This window comes from Tamandua tetradactyla, chromosome 17 (assembly GCF_023851605.1).
Source record: "Tamandua tetradactyla isolate mTamTet1 chromosome 17, mTamTet1.pri, whole genome shotgun sequence".
NCBI lineage: Eukaryota > Metazoa > Chordata > Mammalia > Pilosa > Myrmecophagidae > Tamandua > Tamandua tetradactyla.
Window position 1 is genome coordinate 28,277,683 of NC_135343.1, and position 25,189 is coordinate 28,302,871.

A 25,189-nucleotide genomic window follows, 5' to 3' on the forward strand; every position below is an offset into this window, starting at 1 on the left:
TATAAGCAAGTATTAAAAACTTAATAGTTATATAGGCAAATAAATATTGACAGTTCATATAAATATTAAGAAAACATTGTTTGGGAAGAGAGTTATAAACTTCTAAGCCAACAAATGTGTATAAAAAATTTAAATGATAATAAGACAATATAATAAAAATTTAATTTTACCATAATTCTAATAGGGAATTGTTCGACTTACTAGCATTCATAACATTAAATAAAATCTTTAAAAATCATATTTAGACTTTAAGTGTTTAATTATATATACCATGAGTCATTCAAGGAAATGTACTATTTGGAAATTTTTCATTATCTTGTGAGGATAAATTAAAAACAGAATGTTAACTTTTTCATCTCAAATTTCAAAAGGAGGAAAAATTCCAAAATAACTAAAAAGTCTGGACATATAAAAAATAAACATACAAAGACTGTAAAAAGTGGGAGAAGAAGGCAGACTGGTTGTGGATCTTAGGATATGAGAAACAATGTGGTAGTGAGTTTCCTGTTTTCTTTACATATCCTAAACTTACAGCTGAAGAATCTGACAACCTGAAAATGACAATGGATGCAGAAAAGAAAAGAAAAAAAAAAACCCTATGAAGACATGCTTTTTCTAGCCAAAAGATTTGGAAAAGGGCAGTCTAGCAAGAGAGAAAATATTTTGACAATAATTGCTCTACTAATGTCAAAACACCGCAGAGGTAATTATGGCCCTACCCAAACCACACCAACAAAAGCTGAGTAAGGAGCCTAGATATCCACCCTCAAGAGACTAAAATGATACTAAATGATACCACCTGCTATCAAATGATAGCAGGAGTGGTTATATTGATATCAGATAAAGAAGACTTCAAAACAAAAAAAATTACCAGACAGAGGGATACTGCATAATGACAAAAGGGTAAATACACCAAGCAGGCATAGCAATCCTAAATGTTTATGGCCAAAATAACAGAACTACAAATATGTGAAACAAAAAGTAATTGGACAAACAAATCCAGTATTATAGCTAGAGATTTCAATACCACTCTCTCGAAAATAGATAGAATAACTAGACAGAAAAGTAATAGAATATTGACAAACTAAATGGCACTATCAACCAACAGAATCTATTTGACTTTTATAGAATACTACACCCAATAACGGTAGAATACATGTTTTTTTCAAATGTCCATAGAACACATACGAAGATAGACCATATTCTGAGCCATAAAGCACCACATCAAATCAAGAAGAACTGAAATTGTACCAGGTGTGTTCTCCATCCACAATGTCGACAAACCAATAATCAATAACAGAAAGATAACTGGAAAATCTCCAAAATTTTAGAAAGGAAACTATCCATTTCTAAATAATCCATGGGTTAAAGATGAAGTCTTAAAGGAAATAAAAAAATACACTGAACTGAATGAAAATGAAATATAACATCAAAACTTGTGGGACACAGGTATAGCAGGGCTGAGTGACAAAGGAAAAAAAATAGAGACGGCATAAATTACCAAAATCAAGGATGAAACAAGGAACATCACTACAGACCCTATAGACAACAAAAGAATAATAAAGGGATACTATGGCTGAATCAACACACATAAATCTGACAACTTAGATGAAATAGACTAATTCCTTGAAAAGACAAACTATCATAACTCATCCAATTTGAAAAGCTCTATCTGTAACTATTAAGGAAATTAAATCTGCAAATTAACACTCCCAAAAAAGAAATCTCCAAGCCCCAGATACTTTCACTGGTGAATTCCACTATATATTTAAAGAATGTAAGCCAATTTTACATAATCACTTTCAGAAAATTCATTGAATGGAGCTAGTACTACCCTCATACCAAAAGTAGACAAAGAACAAAAAAAATGAAAACTACACACTAATATCCTTCATGAATAGGGATAAAAAAACTTAAATAATTAAGAAGAATACAGCAATATTTAACAGAAATTACAGCCCATGAACGGTTTTATTTCAGTGATGCAGGGCTGAGTCAATACTTGAAAATCAATCAATGTAATCCACCATCTTAACAGGTTAAAGAAGAATTACATGATCATATCAATCAATGCAGAAAAAATACATGATAAATTCAACACCCATTCATAATAAACGGGCTCAGATAAACAAGAATAGAGAGGAAATTCCTTAAGTTGATAAAGAGGAATTAGAAAAAATCTACAGTTAACATTATGTTTAATGGTGAAAAACTGAATTCTTCATCCCTAAGATTTGAACAGGGCAAGGATACTCACTCTCATCACTCTTATTTGACACAGTTCTGTAAATTCTAGACAATACATAAGACAAGAAAAAAGTAAAATGCATACAAATTGAAAAGGAAGAAATAAAAGTGTCCCTATTTACAGATGACATGATTGTCTATGTACAAACCCCCAACGACCCCTATATCACCCCTTATACAATAATTTACTCAAAACAGATCAAAGATATAAATATAAGAACACAAGCTACAGAACTCCTAGAAGAAAATGTCGGGAAGCATCTTCAGGATCTTGCGTTAGGCAATGGATTCTTAGACTTTAAACCCAAAGCACAAGGAACAAAAGGAAAAACAGATAAATGGGACCTCATCAAAATTCAGAACTTTTGTGCAAAGGACTTTATCAAGAAAGTGGTAAGACAGCCTACTCAATAGACCTACCAATAGGAGAAATCATTTGGAAAACAACATATCTGATAAGGGGTTAATATGCAGACTATATAAAGAAATCCTACAACTCAATAATAGGACAAACAAACAAAAAATGGGCAAAAAACTTGAATAGATATTTTTCCAAAGAGGATATACAAATGGCTAAAAAAGCAAATGTAAAGATGCTCAACATCACTAGCTATTAGGGAAATGCAAATAAAAGCCATAATGAGATACCATTTCACACTTTCTAGAATTGGCTACTACTAAAAAAACAGAAAATTACACGTGGTAGAGAGACTGTGGAGAAATAGTAATACTCGTCCATTGCTGATGGGAGTGTAAAACAATGAAGCAATTGTGGAAGAGAGTTCGGCAGTTTCTCAGAGGCTATGTATAGAATTACCATATGATCTAGCAATCTCTCTACTAAGAACACACCAAAAAGAAGTGAAAGCCTGGATTTAAACAGATATTTGCAGTCCAATGTTCACGGCAGCAATTGAACACTGCCAAAATTGCCAAAATGAGAAAAGAACCCAAGTGTCCATCAACCAATGAAAAGATAAACAAAATGTGGTATAATAATAATGCAATATAATATTATTAAATTGTAAAAAGGAATGAAGATGCATGCAGCAACATGAATGAACCTTGAAGACATTATGCTGAGTGAAATAAGCTGGATAGATTGCATGATCTCACTGACATGAAATAAGTATAATAAGCAAACTCATATAGTTAAAATCTAGAATATGGGTTTTCAGGGGCTGGGGTGGGAGTAAGAAATGGGGAGTTAATGTTTAAATTATATGCAATTTCTGTTTAGCTTGATTGCAAAGTTTTGGAAATAGATGGCCGTGATGGTAGTACTGTATTGTGAGTACAATTAAAAGCACTGAACTATATATTTACGAATGTAGTTAAAAGGTGAAACTTTAGGTTGTATATATGTTACTAGAATAAAAATAAAAAGATAAAACGTGTTCAAGACAATGAACCCTACTGTAAACAACAGACTATAGTTAATAGTACAATTACAAAAATGTTGTTTCATGAATTATAACACGTGAACCACTTACAACTTTTTTAATGTTAAAAAAAAAAAACCAAGACTTTGCTTTAACGCCGAGAGACAAGCTAGAGTGGGAGAAAGTATCTGCCAATTGCATATAGATAAAGGACTAGTATACAGAACTTTCATAACTCAGTAGTAAAAAAGCAAACAATCTAACTAGAAACTGGAGAAAAAATATGAAGACATGTATATGGAAGAGGATAGACAGACAGCAAATAAGATCATAAATCATGAAACACATGATTCAATATCATTAGGCAACAAATAAATGCAAATTAAAACTACAATGAGAATAACAACACACCTATCAGAATGGTTAAAATAAAAAAGTTACAACACCAAATGCTGGCTAGAACTTGGACCAACTGGGTCATTCTAAGATTGCTGGTGGGAATATAAAATGGTATAGCCACTGTGAAAAACAGTTTGGTAGTTTCTTAAAATATTGAACAAGCAAATACCATACGATCCAGCAACTGGGATCCTAGGCACTAATCCCAGAGAAATGAGGATTTCTCTTCACACAAAAACCTACATGCTAACGTTTATAACTTTATTTGTACTAGCCGACAACTGGAAACAACCAGATGTTCTTTAAATGATAAATGATTAAACCAAGTGTGGAACACCCGTTCTATAGAATAGTATTCAGCTACAAAAAGGAACTATTACTACATGCACAACCTAAATGAAAGCTGAGAGAATACTGCTGAGTGAAAAAAGCCAATCCTAAAAGGATACATATTATATGATCCCATTTATATAACATTAATGACAAAATTATAGAAATGGAGACTAAATCAGTGTTTACCAGGGGTTAAGAAGGTGATAGGGTGAGTGGGATGTGGGTATATCTATCAAAATACAACATGAGGGATCCTTGAAGTGATGGAAATGTTCTGTATCTTGACTGCATCAATGTCAATATCCTGGTTGTGATATCATAATACAGTTTTGCAAGAGTAATCATTGAGGAAAACTCGATAAAGGGCACATAGGATCTCTTCATACCCTTATAACAGCATGTGAATCTACAATGATCTCAAAATAAAAAGTTTAATTAAAAAAAAAAGGCATGAAGAAGCCTCTGCTGATATCATGATACTGAGTTGTTTATATTCTTTTTTCTCATCTGTATTCCCATGACAGCTCTTACTTTCACAGAATTAATCTGAATTGGAGATATTTTTAAAAAATGATGTACTTATTGCATGCAAGTTATATCTCAAAAAAGGTGCTTTGAAAAATAAATGGATATCGGTTTTTCATATATTCCCTTTATCATATTGAGGTAATTACCTCTGATCCCTATCTTTTGGAATGTTGGTAGAAAAGGATGCTGAATTTTGTTGAATGATTTTTCAGCATCACTTGAGATGATCATGTGACTTTTCCCTTTTGATTTTTTAATGTGCTGTGTTACAATAATTGACCTTCTTGTGTTGAACCATCCCTGCATTCTTGGTATAAACCCCACTTGGTCATGGCGTATAATCCTTTTACTGTGCTGTTGGATTTGATTTGCTACGTTTTTACTGATAATTTTTGCATCTATGTTCATTAGGGAGATTGGCCTGTAGTTTTCCTTTCTTATACTATCTTTACCTGGTTTTGGTATTAAAATTATATTAGCTACATAAAATGAGTTAGGTTAGAGTTCTTTTCCTTTTCCCTCAATTTCTTGGAAAACTTTGAGCAGGATTGGTGTAGTTCTTTATGGAATGTTTGATAAAATTCCCCTGTGAAGCCATCTGGCCCTGGGCTTTCTTCTGTAGGCAGATTTTTGATGACTGATTGAATCTCTATACTTGTGATCGGTTTGTTGAGATCTTCTGTTTCTTCCTGAGTCAGTGTAGCTGGTTTGTGTGTCTCCAGGAATTTGTTCATTTCATTTAAGTTGTCTAATTTGTTGGCGTATAGTTGTTCATAGTAATCTCTTACAATTTTTTTTTTTAATTTCTTCAGGCTCTGTAGTAATGCACCCCTTCTCATTTCTGATTTTATTTGCATCCTCTTTTTTTTGTCAGTCTTGCTAGTGGCCCATCAATTTTAGTGATTTTCTCAAAGAACCAACTTTTGGTTTTATTGATTCTTTCTGTTGTTCTTTTGTTCTCCCATTCATTTATCTCTGCTTTAATCTTTGTCACTTCTCTTCTCCTATTTGCTTTGGGGTTAGTTTGCTGTACTCTCTCAAGTTCCCAGGTTTGCTGTTAAGTCCCCAATTTTTGCTCTTTCTTGTTCTTTAATATAGGCATTTAGGGAAATACATTTCCCTCTCAGCACAGCCTTTGCCGCATCCCATAAGTTCTGATAAGCTGTATTCTCATTTTCATTCATCTCCAGATAGCTACTGATTTCACTAGCAATTTTTTCTATGACCCACTGGTTCTTTAAGAGTGTGTTATTGAATCTCCATATATTTGTGAATATTCTCATTCTTTGGTGGGTATTGAGATCCAGCTTCATCCCACTGTGATCAGAGAAAGTACTTTGAATAATTTCAATATGTTTATATTTATAAAGATCTGTTTTGTGCCCCAGCATATGATCTATTCTGGAGAACGTTCATGAGCACTAGAGAAGAATATATAACCTTGTGCTCCGGGCTACAATGTCCTTTATATGTCTGTTAGGTCTAATTCATTTATCAAGTTATTTAACTTCTCTATTTCCTTGTTGATCTTCTGGCTGGTTGCTCTATCTACAGAGAAGAACACTGTATTAAAGTCTCCTACTATTATTGTTGAAACGTCTATCACTCCCTTCAGTTTTGCCCATGTCTGTCTCATGTACTTTGGAGCTCCTTGATTGGGGGTATAGACATTTATGATTGTTAAATCTTCTTGGTGAATTGACCCTTTAATTAGTATATAGTGTCCTTGTTTGTCTCTTATGGTGTCTTTACATTTAAGGTCTATTTTGTCTGATATTAGTATAGCTACTCTTGCTTTCTTTTGGTTACAACTTGCATGGAAAATCTTTTTCCATCCTTTCACTTTCAATCTATTTGTATTCTGTGTCTAAGGTAAGTCTCTAGTAAGCAGCTGCTGTAGTTTGCTAGGTGCCGGAATGCAATATACCAGAAACGGAAAGGCTTTAAAAAGGGGAATTTAATAAGTTGCTAGTTTACTGTTCTAAGGCCAAGAAAATGTCTCAATTAAAACAAGTCTATAGAAATGTCCAACCAAAGGCATCCAGGGAAAGATACCTTAGTTCAAGAAGGCTGATGAAGTTCAGGGTTTCTCTCTCAAGTGAGAAGGCACACGGTGAACACAGTCATAGTTTCTGTTTCAGCTGGAAGGGCACATAGCGAACACGGCGTCATCTGCTAGCTTTCTCTCCTGGCTTCTTGTTTCATGAAGCTCTCCGGGAGCGTTTTCCTTCTTCATTTCTAAAGGTCATTGGCTGATGGACACTCTCTGCTTCTTGTGGCTACGTCATTCTGCTCTGCTCTCTCTGGATCACCTCATTCTCCAAAATGTTTCCTCTTTTAAAAGACTCCAGAGACTTATCAAGACCCACCTAAATGGGTGGAGACATGTCGTCACCTAATCCAGCTTAACAACCACTCTTGATTGGGTTACATCTCCAGTGAGATGATCTAATTACCTATTTAAACATACAGTATTGAACAGGGATTATTCTGCCTTTATGAAATGGTATTTTGATCGAAACATGGCTTTTTTACGGTACATACATAATTTCAAACCAGCAAAGCAGCATATACTTGAATTATGTTTCTTAATCCATTCTGCCTATCTGTATCTTTTAAATGGTAAGTTTAGTCTGTTAACATTCAAAGTTATTTCTGAAAATATGTTTCTTGATCTCATCATCTTATCTTTTTTTTTTTTTGTCAGATCGATATATTCTTTTACCTCTTTCTCTCTGTATTCTTTAAATTACCCTTAGTGGTACTCTTCAATTCGGTGCCCTCCTCCAGACCTCCCTCTCCTGTCTTCTTTTTTCAGCCAGCAGAACTCCTTTTAGTATTTCTTGTAAGGTCAGTCTCGTGTTGACAAATTCTTTCAGGACTTCTTCGTCTGTGAAAACTTTAATCTCTCCCTCAATTTTGAAGGACAATTTGACTGGGTACGGAATTCTTGGCTGGAAGTCTCTCTATCAGGATTTTGAATATACTACTGCCTTCTTGCCTCCAGGGTGCTAGTTGAGTACTCTGAACTCAGTCTTATTTGATTTCCCTTGTATGTAGTAGATTGCTTTTCTCTTGCCACTTTCAGGATTTTTTGCTTCTCTTCAACATTTGACAGACAGATTAGAATGTGCCTTGAAGAAGGCCTATTTGGATATATTCTGTTTGGAGCTCGTTGGGCTTCTTTGACTCGTATATTTATGTCATTTAAGAGGGTTGGGAAGTGTTCCCCCATTATATCCTCAGTTACTCTTCCTAGCCCTTTACTTCTCTCTTCTACTTCTGGGACACCAGTGATTCTTATATTTGTGCGCTTTGTTTTGTCTATCATTTCCCTGAATTCCCATTCAATTTTTTCCATCTTTTTTTTTTTTTTTTTTTTTTTTTGCCATTTGCTGTTTTGAGTCTTCAAAGTCAAGCACCCTGTCCTCTATATTACTTCTTTCTTCTGTCTCTTCAAATCTGGTGTTGTGTACCTCTAATATGTTTTTTATTTGGTCAAGAGTCTTAAATCTGTGTGATTTCTTCTGTTTTTCTATTTATTCTTTTAAATTCCTCTTTATGCTCTTCTACTCTTTTTGATCTCCTTTATGTCACTTGCTATCGCACTTATTTTATTAAGTAGAGCTGTATGAACATCTTTTGATTAGTTGTTCCAGTATCTGTGCCTTCTCTGGTATTTTAATTTGGTCAATAGGCAGGGTTATATCTGTCTGCATTGTGATCTGCTGTCTTCGTCACATGTAAATATGTTGATTGCTTTACTTTGGGAGTTGATTTCTTTCGGTAATCTAAAGCCTTGTGTTCGCAGGATGGTTGTACAGCAGGGAGGAGGGCATGGGGTGGGCAGTCAGCGCGGTGATTTGTTTCAGGGCAGGTACAGGCAAAGTTGGCAATGTTACACTGATGCTTGTGACCATGGTTGCCCAGTGGCAAGGGAGGATATAGTTGTGCCAGGGCACTGGTCTGGGGGGGTGTAACCCTGGTGTGCACTGGTTTAAGGCATGGGGCCCTTTGTGTGCATACACAGAGCTATGGCAGCAGGCTGGTATTATGCCTTTGTGGATTGGGGGCAGATGTGACCCAGCTGCGCAGGTCAGCACTTTCTCAGAGCTGGAAAGTGTGGTTGAGGACTACGCGCATGCGCGATTCTAGGACTGCTATAAAGTACGGTTCCCACAGCTGAATGAAATGATTGAGGGCTTGTGTGCATGCATGCCGTAAACTGATGTGCAGAGCTCAGGCGGGGTGGAGCGAGGCTGTGCGACACTACTGTTGGGGCTGGGGGCAAGTAGCCTAGGTATGGAGGTTGGTGCCTGCAGCCTTTATACACTGGCAACAGCCTACAGGGAAGAGTGAGAGGGAGGGAGTGCTTGGGAGGCGTGGGTTGGGCTGCACTTGGGGTGGGGGTGAGGGGCAAGTATGTGTACTGGGAGTGGGTGATGGTGTTTGGGTGTGTGGGGTGTGGGGTGAGTCACCGGTCATGGGTTGCACTGGTGAGGGTACCACACCCAAGGAAAGCAGCCTGGCTTACTTCCTAGTCCCAGGCTCCCATCTGTGCACTCCCGTGGGCTCCTGGCTCCCTGCCAGGCTCAAGCTTTCTGCCTCTCAGTTCCTCAGCCTCTGAAACCAGGGCTGCCGCATGTGGTACAGAAGGCCCTTCCAGGTCAGCTGCATTTCCTAACTGCCACTTCAGTCACCCTTCTGCTGCTTTTCTAACCTTTCTGTCAAGCAGGGCTATGCTCAAGCTAGTCTATTCGGCCATCTTCCCGGAAGTCCATGAGTTTGTTTTAAATGCTGTATGTAGAGGAAAATCTGCAGATCACTGGAACACACTTGTTAAACTCATCTGTAGAGACACTAGGTGATATTGGCAGCGACTGGTCTACATTGAAGCTTTGGTTTATTTATGAAAATGTGTAGTATTTAAAAATCAAACAAAGCTTTACTTAAAACACTAAGCTGAATTAGTTTTATCTGTTCAGACATAACCTGAATTACTGAAAACTACAACTTCCAGAAGGCTTATTCTGTATAAATTACATATTAGTCCTCAAAAGAATATCTTTTTTTTTTAGTTTTGGTTGTTTGATGTGTAATATGTTTTTGTATGCAAATAGTAAATAAACTTTGATCTTCAAAAAAGAAAAAAGTTACTGGTATAATTTTCCCTGAATTATATGCTACTATACATACAAAGATTAGTGATTGTATTAGGTTAAGTTATTTACCTCAGACAAAAACATCTTAATCCACTCCTGAAGGTGTGAACCCGACGTAAATGGGATCTTTAGAAAATGTTATTTTTAGTTAAGATGTGGCCCAACTGAATGAGGGTGGCCTTAATCCTACTAATGGAAGCTTTATGAAGAGAAAGTCACATGGAGAAGTAGATCATGAAAGTCAATGGAACCAAGAGAGAAAGGAGAACACACTGCCTTGGAAATGCCAAGGAACCCAAGAATTGCCAGCCAGTCAGTATGCTATGGACCCTGGGAGAAAGCAAATCTTCTAGCTCTGAAACTGTGAGCTAACACATTTCTGTTGTTAAGCCAATCTACTGTATGGCACTTGTCATAGCAGCCAGTCAACTAAGACTGATATTTTATCTAACAGTTTAAAACAAAGCATCTAAATGGTATTGTGCAGAACAATGGCTTAAGTAATCTGGTTAACAATACCACAGTTAGATTACAAACTCAGGTTGTTCTGTCAAAGTCCATTCTCCTTCCACAGAAGAACTGTCATTTGTACAGTTGGGAGATTTTTGTTTCAGAGAGTGAAGGTGACCCATGATCAGTGCATTTCTTCTATTTTATTATTAAATTTCCACCTACTAGAAATTATATAAGGATAATAATTTCCTATAAGTACTAAATATTTTAATAATGAAATGGTAGTAATTACTTTTCTTTTTGTATCCCAGAAATTCCATTATGATATTGACTTAGGCCCAAAATTAAATTACATGTGAACATGGGGTTAAAAAAAAAAAGTATATTTGGTGAATCTTTACAAAAGCACAGAGAGCTGGCTGAATATCTTCATGGAAACAGTGATTTAATCATTATAAAATGGAGGCTGGTATTTCCAGAAACCAGTTTTCTTAGAGGTCAGTTCTGATTCATTTTCAATCTTCCCCTAGATATTTGAGCTCACCCTTTGAAGTTTATGCAATCTCTAGAGTTTCATTATTCCATCTAAAGAGCAAAAGGTGAGAAGAGGCAACCAGTAGAAGGTTGCTATGGGGTTTCTATGGCATGTAAAAAATTAGAAAGGTTCTAGCTTTAAGCAAATAAGGGCTATAAACCAATTTCTATATTGGTTTTATATATATATATAAATAGGTTTATTTCTATATTTTAATGATAACAGCAAGTATTAACTCTATGCCCATTATGTACCAGGTATCGTGCTGGGCACTATACATACCTTGACTCTTATCTTCATAAAAATCCTGTACGGTAGAACTTTTTATCTTTACTTTATAAAAAACAAACAAACAAAAACTGAAAGAGGAAATCTGATATAGCAACTTAGACTGAGGGCACGGCCACTGTAAGCGATGTGTGCGAAACACATTTCTTACCCTCAATCCATCTCCAAATTTCACCCTGACTACAGAAGGCTTCTACTTTTTACTTTATTCATTTTTGCATTGTTTACATTTTTTAAAAGCACTTCTGATTTTCATTTGGAAAACAGAATTAAGTTTCATTAAATAGTAGCCAAATTAATCTACTAATTAAAAGCATCCAAAAACCATTTACCAGCCTCCCTTCCAGTCAAGGGTATAATCACATATTGCAGTTCTGGCAAATGAGACATAAGTGGGAACTGCTGTGTGGGAACTTCTGAGAAAAATACCATAAAAGGGAGGGTGGATGTGTTGGCCAGAGCTCTGGTAGGCAGTTCTTAAGCATGAGTGTGAGGATCACACCTTCAGGAAGCTGGAAGAAATCTAGATTTCTTAAGATGTTATGGCGTGTTATAATTGTCCTACCTCTGAATTTTGCCTGAGGGAAAAAAAAATTCCCATCTTGTTTAAGCCATTGTTACATGACAACACAATCCCTAAATGATACATGCGGATAATTTAAAACTTCCATTATATGTGTTCTGTCTATCACAGAGTACCTAATTCCAATACCATTATGACCAACTTTCAAAAGTAGAAGCTGGAAATGAGGTGTTACACACATTACTTGTGCAAAAAAAACTACAAGCTTAATAGTTTGCTTTAGGTTTCATCAAAATGTCCCCACACAGAAGATCCCATGTCAAAAGTCTTGCACATCAAATGTTGCCAGAATAAACTGACAACAGACTTTAAGTAAGTTGTCCAAAGTTACATGGTTAAGAGTGCCAGGGATGGATTTCAAACTCAGGTTGTCCTGACTGTCAAATTTTATTCTCCTTCCACAGAAGAATTGTCATTTATAAATCTGTGAGATTTTTGTTACAACCCAGGATCAGTGCATTTCTACTACTTTATTAGTTTTCCACCTACCAGAAATGTCATCTTTTTCTCAGCAGACTTTATGCAGGCTTAGAATGACTGAATTGGCTAACAATGTATTTAAACTATAAAACAATTTCTTTTCAGAGTTGTAACTGCAACTTTTAGACTAAATTACTAGACTAAAAATAATGACTGGGTTTATCTTGGTAAATAAAGAGTCTATACTTCAATTAAAGTTGTGTAATATTTTAGATATTATTTGGAAAGAAGCAAGAGCACTGCCAAGATGACAGAGATAAAACAAAAATCTTTATGACTACTAACAAAACACACATACATACAAATTTAATGCATTTTTTAGAAGTCACAACTTTCGAAGTAGAATCCAAAAAAAGTAGTATTTAAACTACTTACCAATCTGACTTTTAGGTGCTCCAGCAACCACTAAATTTAAAGTACTAGAAGACATTTCTTTTCGTGTTGGGTTAACAACACATTCTCCATCAATCATTCCTATTCGCACAGCTCCTAAAATATTAAACCATTGATAACTGTTGAATAAAAACTCTTAGTTTTCAAGACATTATTACAGGGATGGCTTCAAACCCATCTTCAGCTGTGATCCTAGGACTATAATCCGCACTTCTACCACATACTTAAGGCCCACAGAGTATACTATCTCACCCTATCTTCTCAACTCACTGGACCATTTGAGTTGCCAAACAGACCATTTCTTCCACATCTCTCTGATTATGCTCATATTCTTTTCCAAGCTAGAAGGTACTTCCTTCCAAGGAAAATGTTTACCATCTGATCCTACTAAGGTTCCAACTTAAATGTCAACAACTACCCTGAGCCCCATTTGACAACCTGACACTGTAAAACACCCATCCTTCCCAATAGTTTTTTCTATATCCTTATAATACTGTTTATACTTAGGTTGAAAGCACTAGTACCTAGTCTACTTTGGTTTTTTCAACACCTAGCTCTGTATCAGGCATTCAGAACACTAATAATTGTTAATTAAATGAATCATTTTTAAATCTCATATTTTATCATGAAGCTGTATGTATTCTGACAATTTCCCAGTCTAAACAAAATCTAATAGAAATAGGCAGCTAAGAAGTTAGAGTACCTAGGGACATAAAATCTAACATACTGTCATCAGAAACTATAAAACAAAAATGAAACTCAAGGCAAGAAAGGAGTTCTGGAATGGTATCTAGTTCAATTCTCTAGGAGATAATAAATCTGGCCCAATATCAGACTATTATATGTTCTCTAGTATTTGCTGAAAAAAAAAAACACAAACTACCTTTCATATTTTCAAATGGTAACTTACCAACAGGTCCATTCCAAGGAATATCTGATAATGAGAGAGCTACGGAAGCTTAAAAAAAGGAAAAATAAGAGCTGAAACAAAAATATTTTATTGGCTTTTAAATAAAAGCATGAATTTTAATCTCTATTTTTATACTTACCACCATTAATTGCTAGGACATCAGGTTCATTAATACCATCTACTGCTAACAGATTACAAAGGACCTGGAATGTTGGAAAAAATTAAAGCACTTAAAAAAATCATATACATTGATTTAGGTTATGGTAAAAGCATGGGCTTAAGTTTGGCTCACTTAGGTAAATGCTTGACCTTGGGAAAATTATTTAAATCAGGCCTCAGCCTCCTCATCTTTAAAAGGGAAGAATAATAGCATTTTCCTTAAAAGATTCCTGTGAGAATTACATGAAATATTGTGTATAAAGTATAAAAAAACCAGAACAACTTTATATTGCAATAATGTGTCTGTGTTATGTACTTATAAAAATAACTTCCTTGGGCAGGCAATGGTGGCTCAGTTACAGAGTCCTTGCCTGCTATGCCGGAGACCTGGGTTCAATTTCCGGTGCCTGCCCATGCGAAAAAAAAACAATTAATAACGACTTCGAGGCTGTGACATCCTTGCAAAAGTGTCAGGAGGGAAAATGAAGCAAGGATATAATAGCTGTATGCTGAAAGTAAATAATATTCAGAAGGTATCAACATTAAATACAAAATTAAATTAAAATGCAATAAAATAGAGGTTTAGAGGATCAAGTAATAAAGATAGGTAATAAAGATTAGTTGTGTCTTTTCCTAGTTTGTTACCAAGATGATCTACAAGGCCTAGCTTATTTTGTCTCCATATACCTCAATCACAATGACATTTCAAACTCACCAGTTTCTTCCTTCACACTTGGTATTACATCTGTCTGTAATGCATCTTCTATAGTGTTTTGTTAGTTAATGCCTACTCACTTAAGGTGTCAGCTAAAATTGATACTAAACAAATGTGAGCTTTTAAAAATTATCTTTTTTTTAAAAAAATTTAATGTAAAATGCAATGGCATCACCAAGAATTCTTATTTTGTATTCTCTGTGATATTTAGCCTAGGAAATATGATAGAAATTCAATAAATAATTTTTGATTGATTTGGAAACAAATAAATCTAAAGCAGAACCTACTTGTGTATCGTAAAAGTAGCCAGCTGGAAAGAGAGGTCTAATTGATCGATCTGCAAAAAGAAAAAAAAAAAGATATTTAATAATACCAGGGGTTGCTTTACATTGCAAAGCTTTTCCTCCATTAAACATCTAGCTAAAAAAGATAATAGGTAGCTGTTCAGTATGTTAGAAAAAAAATTCCCTTGGAGTGATTTACTAAGAGAGACAAAAAGCCAATGATTCAATTAATATATTCCATGCCCTAATAGCAAAAGTAGATGGGTAGGAGCATACCTTTCTAAAGATCAAGGAAAAATTTTTTATTCTGGTTCCACAGGCATCAGTTACATACATAAGCATAGGAAACACACTTAAGACAAAGAGCAGACAAAAAACAAAACAAAACAAAAACTGTGGCATTTTGATATTCGTGTCTGATGAATGTATATGAATATACATAAACTAGTTATCACCACCAAATTCCAAGATAAATTTTTACCCAAAGAAATTCAATTCACAAATTTAGATAAAAGAATTGTAAATTACAAATAATTACACAATATTTAGGGTTTCAAAGACAGGAAGGATTACAGACACACTTCAGTAACTGATGACAGTTGATGAAATATAAACCTTTTATATATTTACATATATATATGAATATGAACATGAAAAAATAATGGGGACAGATTCAACAGAATAAAGGAATGGACCACAGAATTTATATGCTCAAAAGAGATTCATTTATTAAGTTAAAAAATATATATATGGGTATCTAGTCTGTGTGAGGTATAGGGGATTCAATAGTAAACAAACAAAAATTCTTACTCTCAGGGAGCCCTATAAAAAGTAAAAATCTCAGGTGGTATTTTCTTATTCAGAGAAGGAAAATTTAAGAGATATTTAGAACACAGATGGAAGAGAAGAGATGCTAATGCAGGTATACCAGATACAGAGATGCCCAAGGCCTCTATTTTCATGTCTTACCTATTATTCGACTTGTAAGAATTTCTCTATCAGAAGATCCAATTTCTCTTCTAAGATAGTTTGTAGGAATTCTACCTGCAGCAGCAGCTTTCTGTCTATAGTCAACCTAAAGTAGTAATGAAAAAAGTGACATTCATATGATTCCTTTTTGTAGTAACAAACGGTGCTGGTTTGAAAGGATATGTGTACCCTAGAAAAGCCAGGTTTTAATCCTAATCCATCCTGTGGGAGCAATGGTTTCTTCTAATCCCTATTCAGTACTATAAATTGGAAACTTGATTGGGTTATCTCCATGGAGATCTGACTCAATCAACTGTCACTATTAAACTTGATTATATGGAACATGTCTGTACCCATTCTACGTGGGTCTTGATTAGTTTACTGGAATCTTATAAGAACAGACATTGTGGAGAGAGTTTCTTGTTTGAGAACAAGAAGAGAGCCACAGAACCACGACAGAATGACAAGAGAACCACAAAGTCCACCAGCCAGTAACCTTTGGAGATGAAGGAGAATGCTCCTGGGGGAGCTTCATGAAACAAGAAGATGGGAGAGAAAGCTGTCGCCATGCTCACCATGTGTCTTTCCAGCTGAGAGAAAAACACTGAATGCCATCAGCCTTCTGGAACTAAGGTATCTTTCCCTGGGTGCCTTAACTTGGAATTTTTATAGATTTGCTTTAATTGGGATATTTTCTCAGCCTTAGAACTGTTAAGCTAGCAACTTATTAAATTCCCCCTTTTTAAAAGCCATTCTGTTTCTGGTATATTGCATTCCGGCAGCTAGCAAACTAGAACACAAAGTATACACCAAGAATTACAACACAAATACTAATTTTCCAGAGGTTACTAACAACATACTCCAGACTAATATAATAGTAGAGAAGATTTTATTTATTTTAGATTTTTGTCCCTTTCAGGGGAAAGAAGAACTGATAGAAATGTTTCAGCAAATTGATTTAAAAAAAAAAAAAGTACACATCTGTAAGACTGAACCATGGATAATAACACAAAACCCCAGAATTTACTGCTAGATGTCTAGCTTCCCACTTAGCAGTGAGATGACTACCTAGCCTCACTACTTCCGATGGGAACGTATTCTGGTAAAGCAAAATACTGCCTTTTGCATATATCATAACTGTTAGATAAAACTGTATTCCCTTTTCCTAAATAGAAAGAGCCATAAAACCCTAACGAATTCACCCTTCACTAAACATGTATCTGCAGGCATATATTAGAGTGAAAACCTATGAGAGCAATAAATTCGTTGCTTATTCAACATAAGATTATTTATGTACTTCCACTGTTCTTATCAACTAACATCTGTACATTCTAAAGTACAAATGCTTCTAGTAAAAGAATTGGTTATGAAGGAAACATTCACATTTTTAAAAATGACTAAGTAACAAACAACATAGAACACTGGACAAAAATATTCTAAATTCTACATTTATACTATATTATAATTCAGGTAAATCATCAAATACTTACCACTAAAGGTAGGAACTGGGAGGGTGAAGGTTTTGTTTTACTGACGGCTGTAACCATCACTGCAGTGTCACCTGTCTTAGTTAAAGAAAATTAATAGTAATATTGGTAAATTCTTTTAATATCAGATAGTAACATATGTAGCAATTGAATGAATTCTCACGCTAATTGAACTCAAGGCAAGAGAATGGTAATTCTGTGATACAATGAAAATGAAAATTATTTATAAGTGGTTGAATCTTGGTCCCTTCTACATGATCACAATCAATATTATAAAGAGTTACTAAGCTTTTCAAAAGCATTAGAGACAAAAAAAGAAAAGGCTTACTGATGACTTAGCCACATCTAATGAATTGAATTACATTTTCTATTTTTATGAGGAAATTTAGGCTACATTTAAAGGAAAACTCCCCAAGCGCTATACTGAAAAACATCACTTTCTCTAGAAAATTTAACAGAATTTATTAGCAGAATAAAAGAGAATCTCAAGTTTGGAAGGGATCTTAAAGGTCATTTAATATATCTAGGCCTGTGGCTCCCTGGTTGTCGGGAAAGGTTCTGGTAGAAATGATCTTAGTAGTAGATAGATTAATATCTAGTACCACAATTCTAATGTTATATATGATGTTATAACACACCCAGTACTCATACTTCATAACCACATTTAAGAAGTAATTTTTAAAACATGGACTTTTTACCTGTACTACAGCAGAGCCATCTGCAAATCTGGCCAGTTTTCCAGAAGATATTTCTAATTTTCTGTTTAAAAATAAAAGTTCAACAGAAAAGAACTTAGGTCATTAGTATAAAATAACCAGATTCTCATAGAAAAACTAAAGGTTACCAACACCACAGGCCCCCCACCCAGGGGGGAAAAAAGATTTCATGATCATTATAAAAATTACAAGGGGTATTTAAGAGCAACTTAAAAAATATAGAAACTACGGGCACAAGATTATTTTTGAATAAGAGACAACATTTTGAGGGTGCAGGAGCCAACTGCTTCGTAAAGGGAAGAACCTGGGAGATAAGTGGGTATACTAGCGTGGTTCCTACCCATAGTGTGAATCAGTGAAATTAAGAGTTGCAGATGAGTGCAGGAAATTTAACAGTCAAAAGTTGACTGTATAGGTGCTGTGCCAGTTTGAAAGGCTTAGGCACCCTAGAAAAGCCTGTTTTAATCCTGATCTAATCTTGTGGGAGTAGCCATTTCTTTAATCCTGATTTAATAATGTAGGCTGGAAACTTTAATTAGATTATCTCCATAGAGATGTGACATGACCAATTGTGTGTATTAACATTTGATTAGATGGAGATGTGATTCTATGCTTTCCAGGTGGGTCTTGATTAGTTTACTGGAATCCTTTACAAGAGGAAACATTTTGAGGAAAGTGTGAGAACCACGAGAGCCCATGCAATCAGGGGCCTTTGGAGATGAAGAAGGAATAAGTCCCTGGGAGAGCTTTATCAAACAAGAGGCCTGGAGAGAAAGCTAGCAGATGTTGCCATGCTCACCATGCGCCTTTCCAGTTGAGAGAGAAACCCTGAATTTCATTGCTCTTCTTGAGTAAAGGTAACCTCTTATTGGAGCCTTAATTTGGACTTTTTATAGACTTGCTGTAATTTGACATTTCCATGGCCTTACAACTGTAAGCTTGCAAATTTAATAAATTTCCCCTTTTAAGAGCCTTTCTGTTTCTGGTGTATCGCATTCCAGCAGCTAGCAAACTAGAACAGATGCTACATTATGCTTTCTCCTGCTTGATCATTTCATTCTCACATCCTCTGCAGTAAGCACTGTCATCTCCATTTACCCAGATGATGAAAGTGGACTCTGAGAATTACAGAGTTAGGAACCGTTGGAGTCATGAGTTAAAGTCAAATGTGTCTTACTCCAAAGCTTTGATTACCCTTACAGCATTACACTGCCTTCAGCATTGGCAGCAGTTATGAAGGGCCCTGAGATTTCTATTCAGAAGAGGAAGATCAACAAATTCTAGAGTTGGCCAGATTATAACACAAGAGAGGTCTTAATTGGTTGGTTATTTGAAACGAAATAAAAGGACTTTCAAAGATTCTTGAGGCTACAGTCTCCATCTGGCAGTCTGTTTTATGTCTCTAGCTTCTAGAAAGTACCTGACAGAAAGCAGGTACTGATTACACATCTGTTCACTTGCTGTCTGCTCCCAGTGCAGGCACATTTCTCATTTCTTTTCCCTCTTGGAATATGTACTTCAGAAGGGCTTTTAAAGACAAGGAGCTTTCCTAGGAATGGATTTTGAAGATTTTCACTCAACATTTGATCTGTCTAGGCACAACAAAAGAAATTTAGTATAACCCAGAGTGAGCTCAAATTGGACACCAGAGAGTAATGCATGAGTTGGGCAAAGAAAGTGCCAAAGGTCCTTAACTCAGAAAATATTTTGATACCGACCAAAATTTATCAGCCATATCCCCAAACTCACTTTACAACTGTAGGTACTTAATCTATGTTAACTAATGACATTTAAGGACAAAAGATAAGCAAGGATCAGCTACTCTGTCAAGATCCTTTTTCTCACTGTATCAATGTTTGGTCAGGGTTTCCCAGGGAAACAGAAACCAACAGTATAGACATATAAAGATGAGATTTATTATAGGAATTGGCTCAAGTGACTACGGGGATGGAGTAGGCCGAATTCCATAGGCCAGGCCACAAGCTGGGAACCTCAAGGAAAATTTTCATTGAACTCCCCAAGAGAAGCTGGGCTGAATGAAGTGGAAATGGAAAATTTTTCCTTCTCCGGTTTCATAAAAATACTTACAGTATCCACAGTTCTACAAGCAGTCTATTCAAAGCAATCTAGGCTTTTTCTATCACTGTCTAGTGCTGAAATTACACAAGCCAAATGCATGCCTGTGGGCACATAACACACATACTTACGTATACCAATGCTCTATGCTCACAAGTAAGATTATTTATTTTGTCCTTCAGTGCCAAAGGGAAAACTCCTTAAATACTTTTGCCAGAAGCCTGAGTTCATGAAAAACATATTTATGTATTCACTTCTTGATACATTTTTTTAAAATTGAAAGAACAAAGTATGCACATTTGATATACATATATACATTAATGAATACAATGTTTTTGTACTGTTAGCTCTGACACTGAAAGACACTGAAATGTCATTAGGATTTTTTAAAATTGTTCAACACAGTGTACAACAGAATGGATCTCACTTCACTGATGGGAACTATGTGGTGCAGAGAAGAGGTTGGAGCTAAAGTATTAAGTGGAGTAGATGGTGAGAATGAGAAGCTTAGAACCACCCACATTGTGGATCATCACACAGACCCCACCATCCTATGCAAGAAATCAGTATAAAGGTTTTACGTGAGAAAATATAAATTTGAGGGTCTTGAAGTTTAGTTTAATCTTCAGTAAGAACATGCTATAGTACTTCTCAAGACCTACCAGGAACTGGCATGGTGTCTACCAGTGTGAATTCTGAATACCAGAGTGATCCCTGTGAAGAGGAGGGAAGTATCTTTAATAGTGCTAAGTGGGCCTGAGATATGGGATTACTGCATCAGCACTTTTGAAATTGCCCATAGTGATGGATGAATATTGAACATCCTCAGTGAAGGTAAATTTGTGGACCCTTGACCTAGTCCAGGCTCCTCATTTTTGCACTGAGAAAGTGAAGAACCTGTTTAAGGTCATTCAATAGTTAGGGAGTTAACCTGGATTCAAAGCCAGATTTTTTGGCTTTCAGTCTGAATTCGAGTCAAATATTTTAAAACGTACACTTAAAATACATAGAAATATAAAGCAAGAATTAAGTTTTATTTATTCTAAAAACGATCCAACTAGAAAAATTTTAAAATTTTATATTTTAGACATGAGTTTAGGCAAATGGACCCTTTTAAAGCATGGGTTTTGTGACCAGAGAAACGCAAGTTAGAAATCCACACAGTCCCGAAGTGTTAGTTTTGTAACCTTTCAGAACCTCTGTTGTCTTAGTTATAAAATGGGACAATAGCTTTATTGTAGGTTTTTAAAAAATTGCGTGTATTTTAGAACAAGTGTTCAATAAACGTCTTCTTTCCCTTTTTATCCAGGTTTATTTATACTAGCCAGACTTTTAAGCATTAGACTGGATTGGCATGGCACCTGCTGCCGATTCCTTATCCCGAGACGAAATGTTTCCCACGTCAGAGATCAGGGGTCCCCGAAATTAAGAAGAATGGAAGTCCTGTGGATAGACAGACCTAGCTGGAAAAGGGAAGCTCGGAACGCGGCAAGATCTAGAACTGAGAAGCAAAAGGGCATAAGGATGAGACAAGCGCGGATAATTGGAGAGTCTCAAAAGACATCCTCCAAACCTGAAGAAGGAAATCTGAACTTCACGTCTGCGGCAAGAAACTGGGTAAGAGACCACGGTTGCCGGATTCCTACTCCGAGATTAAAGTACTCGGAACGGAAGGACAGTGAATGGACAAGGAACGCATGTCGTTCTTTACCTGCTGCCTAAGTCCACGGCCACAGCTCGGGACCCCGCGCCATTCCATAGTGCTCGCACCTGCAACCGGGTGAGGCCCCGATCCCGCCCCTGCAGACGAAGGGGACTATCGTCCAGCGGCCGGAGCCGGAGGGACAAGCAACAGCGCCTGCAGGCCGCCATGACACTCAGCACGCGATCACCCGGGCTACGCTCTGATTGGCTCACCCTGCAGATCACGGGGCGGAGCCTAGCCTAGTTTCATTTCCGTGATGCATGGAGGATAAGGAGGGGGGAAACGGATACTTCAGCTTCTTTCTACGAAGACTAAAGAGGGTCAAACTTATCAGAACGCGATTGTGATGTAACACTTCTTTTCTGAAGAAAGATGTAACCCATCTTTTCTTTTTCTGAAGTATCCTCCAGTGAAAGACACCTAGAAAAATAGTGTTTTATTGGTATTGTACCTAGAATAAGGTAAGTGTTTAAAAGACAGTCCGAGAATAATATGTGTTTAATAAGTAAAACAAATATGGTAGTAATAGAAGTCATTGAACACATTTTCAGTTTTTGGGTTCTGTGAGCGACAGTTTGTGTGGTGAGCCAATGAAAGAGATATTTTTTCCCTCTCCTCTGCCCTGGTTTTTATACTGTAGATTTTACAGCACAAATATGGTGATGTAAAGGTGTGTGTTACAAGTATACCACAGGGATATGTGGGTTCAGTTCTGGAGTACCTCATTAACGCGGATATTGGAGTAAAGCGAATCACATGAATTTTTTGGCTTTCCAGTGCCTATAAAAGTTATGTTTACACTGTACTGTAGTCTGTTATGGGTCTGAATTGTAGCGTACATAATTTAATAAAAAATACTTTATTACTAAAAAAAATGCGCAGTATCCTCTGAGTCATAATTGTTTTGCTGGTGGAGCGTCTTGCCTTAAAGTTGGTGGCTGTTGACTGATTACGGTGGTGGTTCCTGCAAGTCGGGGTGTAGGTGGCAATTTCTTAAAATAAGACAACGATGAAGTTTACCTCATGATTGACCCTTCTCTTCCTTTCACTTAAGCACTTAAAGGCCATTGTCGGGTTATTATTTGTCTAATTTCAATATTGCGTTTCAGGGTTTGGCGAGAGATTAGAGGAGAGGGAGACCTCAAGGGAACAGGTGGTTTGCTGAGCAGTCAGAACAACACACGACATTTATCGATTAAGTTCACTGTCTTATATGGGCTCTTTACTGGCGCCCCAAACAGTTATAATAGCAACATCAAAGATCACTCACTGGTCACCATAACAGATATGATAATAAGGAAAAGGTTTGAAATATTGCAGGAGCTACCAAAATGTGACACAGAGAAATGAAGTGAGTGCACGCTGTTGGAAAGATGGGGCCAATAGACTTGCTCAAGGCAGAATTGCCACAAACCTTCAATTTGTAAAAAATGCAGTATCTGTGAAGTGCAATAAAGGGAAGCACAATAAAATGAAGTATACTTGTAGTTGCTTTCTAGTAGGTTAGTTTCATTTCTCATGGCTTATAACATAATTTTAGAGATCTTTACCTTCATTTCTGATTCATCTTCATTTATGTTGTTGATAATAATTAGCAATTTCTCTATCCCTTTTTGTCCAACGTTGATATTTTCTAAACCAAAATGCCAGCTATCATTTACAATAAATGTCTTGCAAAATGAAAAAAAAAATGTTTTTGGAATTTCAATTTGGTAATTTTTTTAGGCAGTGGGTAAATTTCTCCCAACACCCTTAAACCAGTCTGTTAGAAATTATTTTGGATCACCCTGAATGACTCAGTGATCATTTTTCTATTTTGAGAGTCAGATTTCCTTTTTAAGTTTATGAAAATGAAGCACCCTTCTACCCGACCAAATCAAATGGCAACAACAAAGTACACATGGTAGCATAATTTTAAAAGTTAAGACTACTGAGCTCCAAACTGACACAAATGATTTGATGGCAAAGCAGATCTCCCACACCTTGCTTTCTTGAGCTGTTTCTGCTAATTTTGGGATTTTCATGGCGTATTTCCAAAAGAGTGATTATTATACACAGGCTTAAAGAAGAGATTACCACTACAATGCTGTTTATGGGTCATTAGTGTTAGTTTTTGTGCCTTTCACCTTTGACTTTACCTTGAATTTCCATCGTGTTTTCAAGACCAGTCCACTGACATCTGTCATAAAGACAAATCTACCAGTGAGAATCTGCTTGCTGCAACTCAACATTTCTTTGACTTTATAGAATAAGAATGACATTGACTTATGTACCTCAGAAAAATAAGTTTTTAATCTTCACCTTTTCCTGAAGATGTAAAGTCATTGTTAATAGGACCTTCTGAAGATGTTATTTTCAGTTAGGGTGTGGACAACCGAATCACCCTGGGTCTTAATCCTATTACTGGAGGTGTTACAGAGAAGACCACAGAGAGAGCCAAAGGGAAGAGCAAGAGGCTGGAAGTCAATGGAACTAGAAGAAAAAGGAGAGGACATTGTCATGTGACAGGAAACCAAGGACCTAGGATTGCTGGCAGCCAACCCCAGAATGCCATAGTCTTCAGGGAGAAAGCATTGCCTTGCTGACATCTTGATTTGGACTTCTTGTAGCTTCAAAACTATAAGCCAGTGAATACCTGTTGTTTAAGCCAACCCATTGTATGGTATTTGTGATCACAGCTGGGGAAACTAATATAGACGTAAAATCACCTTTTGGTAATGCTCTCAAATACTATATAATCATTTTTATTTAGGCAGTATAGTCTAATAGTGAATAGCACAGACTTGGCTAGTTCCAGTTCTGGCTGTCATTTACTGGTTATGTGACCTTATCTCTCTGAGCCTCAGTTTCCTTATCTATAAAAACGGATAATAATATGAACCTCAGGGTTTTGTAAGGATTAAATATGACAAAGAATATAAGATATTTATCACAGTACCTGGCACATTGTGAGCACTCAATAAATGATAGATTCGACTTTGATACAGCCTTTTCTTAATTCTCTAATGTCCTTTGTTTGAAATACTGAACAACCTTTTTTCCTTTAGAACCCCGTGAATCAGTTAGCTCACATCTAGTTATGAATCCTAGAATGCAGCTATATATTAAACCCTCTCTGTTTTCTTACATCAATCTGAATAATTGAAATAGTACTAATTGGATCATAAGCACAAAGTCAAATGTGGGTACTGAAATGTTGTGGCAGAGCTTTATTATGAAGTAGTCATACAGGTGATACAGAATATGTTTACATTAAGCATTTTTAGATTAGCATGGAAATAAAAATACAAAACGTTTAAATCCTTGTGGCTATAACTCCTGAAGCTTTGACCTGTGAGGTTCAATCTAAGAGATACCACATTCTAGAAGTATAGTTCTGCCAAGT

General features: G+C 36.1%; 1 protein-coding gene and 1 long non-coding RNA gene across 5 annotated transcripts in view; one reads left to right on the top strand and one right to left on the bottom strand.

Moving 5' to 3' along the window:
* PNPT1 (polyribonucleotide nucleotidyltransferase 1) overlaps nt 1–22,031 on the bottom strand; it is a 71,111-nt gene extending 49,080 nt beyond the window's left edge. The window contains exons 1-8 of the mRNA XM_077134272.1: nt 21,811–22,031; nt 18,006–18,066; nt 17,311–17,385; nt 15,821–15,926; nt 14,855–14,904; nt 13,833–13,896; nt 13,694–13,741; nt 12,766–12,879 (exon numbers count right to left, since the gene is read on the bottom strand). Coding sequence (XP_076990387.1) covers nt 12,766–12,879; nt 13,694–13,741; nt 13,833–13,896; nt 14,855–14,904; nt 15,821–15,926; nt 17,311–17,385; nt 18,006–18,066; nt 21,811–21,971 — 679 coding nt within the window. The 5' untranslated portion in view covers nt 21,972–22,031. The remainder of the gene's footprint in view (nt 1–12,765; nt 12,880–13,693; nt 13,742–13,832; nt 13,897–14,854; nt 14,905–15,820; nt 15,927–17,310; nt 17,386–18,005; nt 18,067–21,810) is intronic.
* A 17-nt stretch (nt 22,032–22,048) lies between these two features.
* The window catches only part of LOC143660847 (uncharacterized), a 256,137-nt gene continuing 252,996 nt past the window's right edge, over nt 22,049–25,189 (top strand). For all 4 annotated transcript variants that reach the window (XR_013164273.1, XR_013164274.1, XR_013164275.1 and 1 more), the window contains exon 1: nt 22,049–22,265. This is a non-coding gene — a long non-coding RNA (uncharacterized LOC143660847). The remainder of the gene's footprint in view (nt 22,266–25,189) is intronic.